General features: G+C 49.5%; 2 protein-coding genes across 10 annotated transcripts in view; one reads left to right on the forward strand and one right to left on the reverse strand.

Annotated features, from left to right (window-relative positions):
• Nucleotides 1-2,021, reverse strand: part of BROX (BRO1 domain and CAAX motif containing) — a 28,888-nt gene extending 26,867 nt beyond the window's left edge. The window contains exon 1 of one of the 6 annotated variants that reach the window (XM_073338829.1): nt 1,870-2,021. The gene's annotated coding sequence lies outside the window, so the exon portion shown is untranslated. Of the gene's footprint in view, nt 1-9; nt 384-1,869 lie in introns of those variants that run through there. The other 5 variants (XM_073338827.1, XM_073338824.1, XM_073338826.1 and 2 more) reach the window with 5 other exon arrangements.
• The window catches only part of AIDA (axin interactor, dorsalization associated), a 54,272-nt gene continuing 43,770 nt past the window's right edge, over nt 1,920-12,421 (forward strand). Inside the window, exons 1-2 of one of the 4 annotated variants that reach the window (XM_073338832.1) lie at nt 2,320-2,408; nt 4,036-4,196. In XM_073338832.1, coding sequence (XP_073194933.1) covers nt 4,144-4,196 — 53 coding nt within the window. In that variant the 5' untranslated portion in view covers nt 2,320-2,408; nt 4,036-4,143. Of the gene's footprint in view, nt 2,409-4,035; nt 4,197-12,421 lie in introns of all 4 variants that reach the window. The other 3 variants (XM_073338830.1, XM_073338833.1, XM_073338831.1) reach the window with 3 other exon arrangements.

The following is a 12,421-nucleotide window of genomic DNA, read 5'->3' on the forward strand; positions in this document are numbered from 1 at the left end:
CTCACTCACGGGCAGACACCCCCACGAGACATCGGGCCCGCACAACCCAGCCGCCGCCTCGCTCTCTTACACTATGGGTGGTGGCTGCTGTTTACCTCCGCGGACGAGCCTGCTTCTGATGCAGAACCCGCCCCGCTACGCGCTGGCGCAGCAGCCTCAGCTCACAGCGAGACCACTTCCGCCCTTACTGTTCCCAGATTCCCCCTCCAAGCAGCCCTACTTCCGCCCTCAGCGCTTGCGCCGGCGCAGTATGGAACCCACGCCAGTCCGTGCGCAAAATGGCCGCCGCCACGCAGGCACAGGTAGAGGAGAGTCGATCTCATTGAGAGCCTGCGGACAATCGGGGGCATTGATCCCTGCCAGCTGTGCTAGAGAACGGGTTCCCCCAAATCTCTGGCAACTAAGCATACAGACCTGCTTCTCCCGCACCCAAGGAAGGTGGTGGAATGGAGGCCGCTGTTTAGGGCGACCAGATGTCCCGATTTTACAGAGACAGTCCCAATATTTGGGGCCTTTTTCTTATATAGGCTCCTATTACCCCCCACCCCATGTCCCGATTTTTCACACGTGCTATCTGGTCACCCCACCGCTGTTCCGCCCTCCCCCACTCGGGCTTTAGATCTCTAAATGAGCAGATCCACAGAGAGGTGGCGAGTGTCTGGCTGAAATATCCAGCCAAGCCCTCCCTTCCCGAGGCTGCGTGTGTCACACTCTGCCCGCAGCCAGCCCGCCCGCCCCTTTCTCTCTCTCTCTCTCACACACACACACACACACACAATATCCCAGCACCTCTGACAGGGCAAGTGTCTTTCCTCCGCTACCCCACTCGCAGCGAGTGACAGATGGAGCCAGCTCTATGCTACAGGCGATGCAGCGGTTACAAACTGGTCCCTCCACTCGAGCCCCAGAGGATGCTGTTCGGAGACTGATTTGATGACAAGTTGAAGTCCTGACTTGAGCCTTCCGTTACGGCTAATGCGCAGCCAGTCCGAAGAAAAAAAGAGCCGCTCTCATTATTTCCCAAAGCTGCGGCTCCCTTCAAACAGGTCACACGTTATTAACATAACCCCCATCAAATTCAGAAATCCCGCATCCACCCACATACTTAACATCTAGCCCGGCACAGTGTTCCGAGTTTCAGTCCCCGTGTAGGTGATATGTATACTCGGTTAGTACCCCCACCAGGTTTTTGTTCCTCCTCCTCCTCCGCACAGATGGCCTCCTATTATCATTACAATTGCACTGCCTCCAAGCAAGACCTGACAAGTGCAACACCTTCACCCAGGCCAGCTCGTCTGAACTGTGCCCTCTCTAGCACTACAGATAGGAAGCGCATAAATCGCGGCTCGATTGGTTCTCCCAGCCAGTCCCACCCTTCAGGGGCCACTTAAGGGAGGAATCCTCAGCACCTCGTGCTTGCGCCTCATGACAGCCTGGGGGAGCAACTGTATCGGCCTATGGGGGGCCAGTCTGATTGAGACCGTTAACAACTGAACTATACCTAGGTCTGGGAAAGCCACGTGGGTCTCCCAAATACAGGCAGGAAAAGACACCTGCCTCAGGAGAGGAGACTAACCACTGCCGGGAAACGGACCCCCAGCGAGGAAAGGGGAGGGTGTGACGCCAGGGTTACTAAACACGTTCCCCTGTAGCCGGAGGAGGAGGAGGAAAGGGAGACGCTGACAGCCAGGACACGGATTTCCCTACTGCAAGGAGACTCGCCCTCTAACAGGAACGAACCGCCCCCTACTCACTTACACAGGACACCCAGCCCAGCGCAACCCTTGGTCCGAGCAGCACTGGGAGCCGGGCCGGCTCGTTACTGCCCAAAGGCGCAAGCCAACCGCAACTAAGGCACCTGCCGCTCACCTGGCACTGGGGACTTCCCACACAGGAACAGCTGGAGCTGCACCGGCTCAGGAGCAGGACGCTGCTCCCAGCGGCGAGACACCGAACTTGAGGCCCGCCCAGGACGAGCAGCGTTGCCGGCTGACCCCGTGACCTCCGACCCCGTGACCTCCTGCCCCATGGCACACACCGAGGCGGAAGGGTCCGCGCCGACTTCCTGGAGCCGAGGGCGAGGCAGCTTCGATAGCAACGGCCTCCCCCGCCCGTTGGGGCCGAGGGCGTGGCCGGCGCAGACTAGCCTGCTGGGAGGGGCGGGGCTGACTGGAGGCGGCCGCCAGGGTGGGTTGCCGCCGCAAATGGGCTTGGTCGGCGGCTGGGGTGGCTGGAGGGAGCGGCTCGCCCGTGTGATGGCCGGCCCCGGGCTGAGCATGCTGCCCTAGTGCGGGGGCCATGTCGGAGGCGGCTCGGAGCCTCCTGCAGCGCTGGGGCGCCAGCTTCAGGAAGGGAACCGACTTCGACTCGTGGGGGCAGCTGGTGGAGGCGATAGACGAGTATCAGATGTGAGTGCGGGGCGGCGCCGGGACGCGGGCGGGGGGCCAGGAGCGGAGACGGGCAGGGATGGAGGGGGCTGGGATCCTGGCTGGGGGTTGGGAACGGGGCCGGTCTGGGACACCGGCTGGGAGTGGGCCGGCAGGACGTTGGCTGGGGGCGGGAGGGGGCGCTGGGGCTAGAGAAGGGACTGGTTCAGTAGCGCCCGGCCCCGGCGTGTCCGGTGCTGTACGCGCCACGCAAGGTCTTGTTCCCCACAGTCCAAGAAGTCAGGTGCCCTGTGAGGGACGGGGGCAGAGAGGCCGCTCCCACCTGAGCAGCGCCCCTCCCTGCCCTGGCACCGTGTAACTCATAGACTCATGGAATATCAGGGTTGGAAGGGACCTCAGAAGGTCATCTAGTCCAACCCCCTACTCAAAGCAGGACCAATCCCCAATTTTTGCCCCTGATCCCAAATGGCCCCCTCAAGGATTGAACTCACAACCCTGGGTTTAGCAGGCCAATGCTCAAACCACTGAGCTATGCCCCCCCCCCCCCAACGTACCCACCTGAGGCAGCTGAACTGATCCTGCTGCCTCTAGGGCTGGCACTTGTGGCTGGTCTCTCCCAGGGGTGGGGCTGTGGGCAGGCTGGATGGCTGCTGGGCACAGCGATGAGATCAGTGGTTCTCAAACTTTTATACTGGTGACCCCTTTCACATAGCAAGCCTCTGAGTGCAAGCCCCCCCCCCCCATACACTTTTTTGTATATTTAACACCATTATAAATGCTGGAGGCACAGTGGGGTTTGGGGTGGAAGCTGATCTCTTGTGATCACCGTGCCCCCCACCCCATGTAATAACTTGCAACCCCTATGTAATAATCTCGTGACCCCCTGGGGGGTCCTGACCTGGCCAGTTGGAGAACCCCTGGATTAGAGGATGAGTGGTGTGGGATTTTTTTTTTTGGAGGGGGGGTTAAGGGTCTGTCTTGTGGAGTTGGGGCTCCACAAGGGGGATCTGGGGAAGTTAGGGAGGCTGTCGATTTGCTTTGGATGTTAGACCTGTGGGCATCATGGAGCCTGTGGGCAGCTGAAGGTGACACCTGAGCATGGGACTTGGCAATGGCTCGAAGCAGCTGTTGGAAGGAATAGTTGAATATGAGATGTGGGTGCCAGGGCTGGGGGGAAGCAGATGGGGCATCGCTGGGCCTAGTCCCTACTTACTTAAGAGAAAGGGCTGTCGCACCCTGCTCTCTGGCATATACGAGCCACTGTTCGCTTGGCGGGGGGTCAGAGCCCAATCTGCATGGGCAAAGGGCTTACTGCCCCATTTGCATCATGGAGGCTCCCTCATAAAAGAAGAACTACCCTTGGGGTGGAGGGCAGATACTGGCTGCAGTTGTTAGTGCCTCTCTTGAGAGGGCAAGCTGCCAAGCGCACACAGCAGCACTGGTTAGACCTTTGATCATCCTTGGTGTGTGTGTGTATGTAAAACAAACAAACAAAACCAAAAACCAATAACCTTTGCCAAATACTGACCTGTCTCTAACTTCCTTTTGGGGGATGGAGGTGGATAGGAAGATTATCAAGGTAATTATGAGACGATTTCGGCTATATTCTGAGTCTGTAGATTTCCTTGATCCCTTTTTCTGGGTATAGAACAGACTGCGGTGGCATCAGTTGTTGATCTCCTCCTACTGATGGAAAAAACTCAACTGTCTGTTAATATTGGTTCCATCTGCAACTTTTTGATGCACCATTGATCTAATGGTGGTGACTGCCTGTGGAATCCTGCAGGGGTGGACAACGGCGACTCTTCCGTGAGTTAATTCCTTAAACTTGGAAAGGTCTCAGTGCTGAGCAAGTTCATCCTTCCCGTAAAAGCCCCCCTCTCTTTTGCTCTATATTTTAAAGTACTTCATACAGTAACAGTATCTGGACAGTTGATTGGTTGGGCTGTGCCACAGCTTGGCTGTTAGGAAAATGCCTGCCAAAAGAGAAGAATCTTGCACTGTGATCTGAAGATTGCAGATCTTGGGCTCAGCTTGATCATGGGGTGGTGAATTTCCTAAGAGGCCTGTTGCTTGGAAAATCCTTCAGGTTCACACTTGTGCTCCATCATTCATAGTATTCTCAGAGAAAGATGGCAAAAGAGATGGTTTCTGAGATAGCCTGATCAAAATCCTAAATGAGTTAGGAAGACAAGGGCCAAGACTTCGAATTTTATCTGAAATTGGGCTTGTAAATCAGAGTAAATTATAAAACACTGATGTTTATGCTGTCATCACCTCTCTCCACTTAGCAAATGGGGTGACACAAGTTGAACGGTTTGGTTTCCTATTGGTTTTCTGAATAAGGACAGGGTATTGTAATAATAAAACCTTGGGATGGGAAGGAAAACAAGGAGGTCTGTTGCTAGTCCAGTACTTGAAAAGGGGTGGAGTTCCTTCACCAGGTGAAAGTAAAAGGTGTTTCTAATAGTTATGTGGACATCCATAAGGAAAAAAGAGTCAACCATAACCTGAAAGTTTGAAATCATCTTGGCAATCTAAGAACATAAAATCTCAGTAGAGGGTGAAATCAGTTTCCCAAAGTGAAGGTTTCTCCAGGCTTTTTCACTCTGAGGTCACTTCATGAGGGTGCAGGGTCTGAGAGTATATATCGTCCTACTGCTTGGTTTGTAAAATACTTAATTCTGCAGAACAATTCAGTTTGAGAACCTCAGCTCTAATTACTACTCTCTTTTCACCAGCTTCACTTCTTTCTGGTCGGGACTGAGCTGAAGCAGGTGTCTTTCACATGCACTCTTCTTTCTGTCTGATTTCTAACAGGAGACTCCTTTTCTAACACAAGTGTTCAACCATTCAGCTGGGTATCATCAACATGTTGGTGACAGTGTAGTACATGTCTGCTGATGATCTCAGTGTTTTATATGTTGAATAAGAGAAGTGATAGGCATGAGCCTTGAAGAATCCCACAAGAGGGGACCTTTCATGAGGAGGAAGAGCGTCCCATTGCAGTCTTCTGATCTTTCATAGGAAAGAGCAAAGCCAGTTTAACATGGCTCTGTTCACCTCTTCTAGGTACTACAGGCAGGTTAGTAGCATCTCTTGATCAGTCCCATGGAGGCCGCTAATAAATAACAGCACTAGCATGGATATTTTGACCTATTTTTTAGCCTAGGGAGATACACCAGCATGGTTTAATGCTGTTGCATGTCAAACCCTAGTCTGAAGCCATATTAGAAGGGGTCTGTCTAAATTGTCGCAGTTGGCTGAAGTTGACTAGCTCCGATGGTATCAATTTACCCAGGAAGTGGAGGTTGGAGATGGGGTGGTCACTGGCAAGCTTGCTGGCGTTGCATAATGGCTTCCTGAGTACAAGCTGGCTTATAGCATAGTTTTAGTGCTGTTGGTGGGTTCAAAAAAGAACTAGAGAGGTTCATGGACTTGTTAATGACTATTAGCCAAGATGGTCAGGGAGACAGCCCTATGCTCAGGGTGTCCCTAAACCTCCAACTGCCAGAAGTTCTGAGTGGACAACAGGGGATGGATCACTTGAAATTGCCCTGTTCTGTTCATTCTCTTTGAAGCAGTTGGCACTGGCTGCTATTGGAAGACAGGATACTGGGTTAGGTGGTCTATTGGTCTGATCCAGTATGGTCATTCTTATGGGGCAAAACAACTGCTTGCCTCCTGCAAGTGTCTGTGAACATGTGGTCAGGTCTTTGCACTGGCTTCCTGCACTTCCAAAAGCAATGCAAAGTGTTGGTAAAGCCCTGAATGACAAGGACAGCCTGTCTGAGTGACCATCTCTTGAACCATCCCAGCAGTTCAGATTGGCTGGAAGACCTGTGGATTGGCATCAGCACCTTCTCAATTAAAGACCCCTTATCCTTGGAATTCTCTTCCCTGGGCAGTTCAGATAGAGCAAACTTTAGAGTACAATGCAAGATGCATTTACTTAATTGCTTTCTTACATTTCTGACAAATGGAAAGATGGTTGTGCTGATACTTCTATAATCAACAGCAGTGGTTCTGCTATGGGAATAAATTCTTTATAAATCATTACAATTAGTACTACTGTGCATACAGTGTATCTTCACACTGGTAAAACACAGCACGGGGACAGCAGATCTGAGCTCTATTTCTGCCATGTGTGACCTTGCGTAAGTCATGTAACTTCTCTTTGCCTCTATTTCCTTGTCTATAAAAGGGGGATTAAAACCACTGTGTTGTGTGGCTATGCTATTTTTCCCTCCCCTGGTTGGAAGGTGCTATAAGAACTTAACTGCTCCAACTCCACATGTAGGATCTTGAGCTTAAGACACAGAACTGGGAGTTCAGACTTCCAGTGGCAAGTTACCTAATCTCTCTTTGCCTTTGTTTCTGCATCTGTAGAATGGCATAATGTACATCTCACAAGGGTTGTAAAGGTGGATTCATTCAATAGTGTAAGTTATGGGGAAATCCTAGATGGAAGGAGCTGGAAAAATGTTGAGTACTGGTGTTGTTTTGGTGTCCGTTTATTTATAGGGAATCACAGCAATTGACACCAAAGCTCCATTTGTTTAATTTTTTCCTTCCTCACTGGAAGGAAAATTGTAGTAGCTCTTCCCATGGATTCTCTTCAAAATGCCCTTTAGTTTCCTTTCACTTTCTTGGGCTATTTGCTTACTGTAACTTTCCAATCCAACCCCTTGATGCTCCTCTCTCTTTGATTGTGGGTGGAGTCTCCATTCAGGATGTGATGATGAGGGGAGCAAATGTCAACTAAGCTATCCAATACAGTTTCAGCCCATCCTTGCCTGCATTTAATCTCCAACATCGGAGAACATGTGGTTACTACCTACTGCACCAGTTGCTACTCTCCTCCTAGACCCATCACCTGTGGAAACTTTAGGGGGGGATCTGACTGCTGCTATAAAGCCTGCATTGACTTTCATTAAACCAGGTTTCCTCTACTGGCAGTATATCCTAGAGCTAGTTTTTGGTTTGGTTTAAAAAAACAAACCAGAAAACAAAGTTTAGTAACTGTTTGTGAAAGTGGCTGCAGGTTGTGAAGGGCATTAGTTTCCCAGTTTGCTTAGAGCAAATATTAAATCCCCACAATACCTTGTTTGCTTCATTTTTTAAAAAGAGGTTAATGTGTTTGGTGCTGCTCTGAGTATATTTTGTCTGTCTCTTCCCCCCCCCTCCCCCCCAATCGAACTTGAGTGAACATCTCAGTGACATGTTTGTATAATGATTAAGGATCTGGGATGGGGTAGTCTACCCCTTATGGGTGGTGGTGCCTAGGGGTCAGCCCAACCCCTGTCACCTGAAATGGTCCATTAAGATTTTGAAAGGTTTCGATGATTGCAAAGACCTAGGAAATAAGAGGGTGTTGGTAGAGGGGAAGCAGTCCCGGGAATTAATAGTGTGTTGGAGAAAATCAGTTATTGTTTCTTTAAGGACCCATGGCCAGGAGCATTGCAGAGTGTGTGAGGAGGAAGGAGGGGGACAAGGCTCCTCTCACCAATTGGGTATAAGCTAGGAGAAGGGAACTAGTGTATATGCTGCCTCCTCCCTCATAGCATGGCATATACCAGCAAGAGAAGGCTGGTGCTGAACTCTCTAAGCCTGAGGACTAACTGGGGAAAAGAAGGCAGCTGAAGAAGAAACTTGCTAAGGCCCTACAACTGGCCTAAGTTACACCTCAGCTCCAGGGAGTAAAGCAGGGGATTCCTGGCATGAGAGTAACTGTTTAGGGTACAACCCAAGCTCCATAAAGGGGCCTCCTGAACAGGGGCAAGAAAGCTGACCAGGACCGTTATATGGACCTGGAATGGGTGTGAACTGGGTCAACTACTAAACTGAGTTACACTTCATAGGAAGACTTAATAAATCAGACCCCACAAAAGGGATACTGTGGCATTACCCAAGGTATAATCTGGACTGTTGAACAGCTGTGTCCTCTCAGTTCTCTAACTTGGGGTGCCTTTTACACTGCTTCACTGTGTGAGAGGAACCACTCCAGGTCCACTCATACACAGCCTACAGCGTGTAAGTATTCCCAGCTATACAATGAGTGTATGGCCAGCCACTCTTTAATTACATTGCAGAGCAAACCAGCAAATTCAGTCCCAGACTTGCCCCTAGAAATGTGTGTCTTGTACTGCCCAGTCCTCTGCTGGACAACACAAGCTCATAAAAAGTATGTCCTTTTATTAATAGAAAATGGTATGCACAAATCCATCTCAAATGGCGTTTCCCAAACACTTCAATCCAATCACGTTTGTTTAGATAAACAAAGTTTAGCTACAGATAGATTTTAAGTGATTACAAATAATGAGGCATAAAAGTCAGAATTGGTTACAAAGAAATTAAAAGTAAAACACAATTAATATGACAGGTTTCAGAGTAGCAGCTGTGTTAGTCTGTATTCGCAAAAAGAAAAGGAGTATTTGTGGCACTTTAGAGAGACTAACAAATTTATTTGAGCATAAGCTTTCGTGAGCTACAGCTCACTTCATCAGATGCAGTGCGCTGTAGCTCACGAAAGCTTATGCTCAAATAAATTTGTTAGTCTTTAAGGTGCCACAAGTACTCCTTTTCTTTTCACAATTAATATCTCACTTAACAAACTAGAAAGCGAAAGGTCTGTCTCTCACCACATGCTTCAGTAGTCCTACTGGCAGAATTCCTTTCAGACAGGATCCCTCCATCAGTCCAAAGCTGTTACGTTTTTCCTCAGATATTGTGGCTGCTGTGGATTGAAAAAGGGAGGACATTTTGGGGCACCTGTTCCCCATTCTTATACCTTTCCTTCTTTTTTGAGAATCGTTTCCAGCTGGGGTTCAGGAGACAGTCTGTGGGGATGGGAAAGATGTAAATTTTTTGGTCACCTCCTTTTTCTTGCCAAAGAATGGCCAGTTAACCGGGTAATAGCCAGGTGTCAATGAAATCAAATAGACCGAGGCGTCAGTTTGCTTTTTATCTCTGAGGAACTGATTTGTGGCTGCTTCCCCAAATTTGGAATATGTCTTAGAGCTTGTCTACACTGCAAGGTAACTTTTTTCAGAAAAAAATCCCTAGTTTTGGCGACAAAAAACTTCCACCCCTGCAAGAGACTTTTGTCTTTTCCCCTTCCTTTATTGTTGACAAACAGCCAATGTAGACACCGCAGGTTTTTTTCTCTCGATTTTATTGGCCTCCAGAAAGTATCCCACAACTCCCTTGCTGCCGCTCTGGTCAGCAGTTTGAGCTCCACTGCCCTGCAGCCAACCCGTCCCTCCCCCATGCAAGACCCGGGACTTTTAAATCTCATTTCCTGTTTGCTGGCTTCCCAGAGGAGCTTCCCAGGTGAGCATGGTGGGCTATCACACCAAACGCGCTCCCACTTGGACCACTGCTGAGTTGTTGGATCTGATCAGTATATGGGGAGAGGAGTCTGTTCAGTCGCAGCTGTGAGTGACCCGTAGGAATCAGGACACACTGGCAAATTTCTCAAGAGTTGTGTGAAAAGGGCTATGATCGGGACATGCCGCAGTGCAGAGCGAAGATAAAGGAGCTGAGGCAGGCGTACCATAAGGCATGGGAGGCGAACCATCACTCCTGTGGTTCACCTAAGACCAGCTGTTTCTATAAGGAGCTGAATGCTATCCTCCGTGGTGACCACACCTCCATTGCCGATTGCCCTGTGGATACTTCACATGCAGCGGAAAGAGGGGGTAACCCACAGGCTGGAATTGTGGATGAAGAAGTCAAGCTAGAAGAGGATGTGGTGCTCCCAGCGGGGTCCTCCAGTGGGGCAGGCAGCCAGGAACTTTTCTCCACTGCAGAAGTGCTCAGCGGAGAGCAGGAAGCAGATGAGACTCCAGGTAAATTGCTGTGGCTTGTGTAGGGAATTGAAAAGTGGGAGGCAGGTAGTGTTTTCTGTGAGCTGGACATTGTCCTGTGTAGCTAATCTGCATGGCCAAGCAGGGTGTTGATGGACATCGAGTTCTGCAGGGAATCCTCCAGAGAGGGAGGCTTTGGAAAGTTTCCAGGAAGTACTTGTTAATCCTCTGCCTCAGATTCCAAGGGATTGCAGCCTTGTTAGTTCCCCCATTGTACGAAACTGTACCATACCATTTAGCAATCACTGGAACTGGGACCAAAGCAGCACATAGCTGAGCTGCATATAGACTGGGGTGCAAGCTGCAAGCATTCAGCGGCTGAGCCCTGGTTTCTCTGGTCACCGTCAGCAGGGGGATGTCAGCCAGCAGGTTGGCCACCTGTGAAAAAGTATGGGATAAATTTAGAATGAGTTCCCTGCAAGCTGTGACCTTTTTGTCTGTACACACAACCACCTTCCCCCCGCTCCTGAAACTCACCATGATTGGGGTGCTTGCAGAGCCCTGTGCCTGCCTAGAGTCTCAGAGTGATTTCTAGGAGCAAAAGGCCCTTGTTACATTCAAGCAAACGATTGAAACATTTTAGTAACAATCCCCCTTCTGTTCAGCACAGACCTTATAGAACACATCATGTACCCCCGCAGACCAGCTGCGGCAGATAAGAAAAAAACCTAGGCATAACAGAGAAGAAGTATTCTGCGAGGTTCTTCAGCGTGATGAGAGACAGACCAGGGAATGGAAAGAGTGCTGGGAAACCGAAAGGCAGGACAGAAAAGAGAATACTGCTTTTGCTAGGCATGATGATAAAAGTTACGGAGGATCAGACAGAGATGCTCAAGTCATTGATACAGCTGCACACTGAGCAGATCCGAGCTGGAGCGCCACTGCAACAGATATACAATTCTTTGCCAACCCCACCCCCCCTCTCTGCCCACACATTACTTTTCACTTCCTATTCCCCATCACTCCACCCCCTCTTACAGCTTGCACAAAGATACCTGGAGCTACATTCAGTTGTGAGGTTTTATCGTTTTTCACAATAAATAAAAGCTAAGGTATCTAATGGAACAACATTTTTATTCTGTGTTCTACAAAAGCGTATAGCAATCAAGTCACTCTTGGGGACAGGCTTCTAAAGCATTGTGTTGCATGGATCTTGGGCCCCAAAATTGTATATGGATGCAACAGGGAAGCAACTCCAGAGCAGACCTGTGTTACTGCCCCTCATTGTCAAAGTGGTTCCTCAAAGCCCCTCTGATGTTAATAGCAACCCCCTGCGCCCCTCTGACAGCCCTAGCATCTGGCTGTTCAAACCGTGCAGCCAAGCACTCTGCTTCAGTGCTCCACACCTGAGCAAACATTTCACTCGTGGATTCACACAGATTATGCAAAGTGCAGCATTTGGCTATGACCATGGGAATATTATCCTTGGTAAGGTCTAGCCTGTCATTTAAACATCTCCAGCGAGCTTTCAAATGGCCAAAGGCACATTCGACTATCATGCGGCACCTGTTCAGCCTGTTGTTAAAACGCAACTTGCTGCTGTCCAGGTGCCCTGTGTAAGGTTTCATGAGCCAGGGCTGTAAGGGGTAAACCCGGTCTCCGGGATTACTGTGGGCATTTCCACATCCCCCACTGTGAACTTGTGGTCTGGAAAGAAAATCCCCACCTGCAGCTTTCTGTACAGGCTACTGTTCTTGAAGATGCGTGTGTCATGAATCTTTCCAGATCAGCCTGCATTGATGTCCGTGAAACGCCCCCGGTGATCCACAAGCACCTGCAACGCCATGGAGAAGTATCCCTTCCTGTTGATGTATTCAGAGGCAAGGTGGTCTGGCGCTAAAATTGTCCATTGCTCTCGCTGTTTACAAAGGTGCCCCAAATGTGGACACGATCTGTCGCCAGAGGGAGCAAATGTAGACATGCTTTGGCGACTTTGCTTTTGTCAATTTTTCCTTGGCGACACTAGTTTCATCGAAAAAACTTGCAAGTGTAGACAAGCCCTTAGTAACATCGTACAGTAGAAATCTTAACTTTACATACAAAGTTGCCACACATTTTACCAGGACAATAAAGATTAGCAAATCATGAGTTTTCAGATTATTATTTTACAAGGCATAGATTTCATTGTACAAAATTTATCATAGCCTTGAAAAAGGGGCAGATATA

This window comes from Lepidochelys kempii, chromosome 3 (assembly GCF_965140265.1).
Source record: "Lepidochelys kempii isolate rLepKem1 chromosome 3, rLepKem1.hap2, whole genome shotgun sequence".
In the NCBI taxonomy this organism is placed as follows: Eukaryota; Metazoa; Chordata; order Testudines; family Cheloniidae; genus Lepidochelys; species Lepidochelys kempii.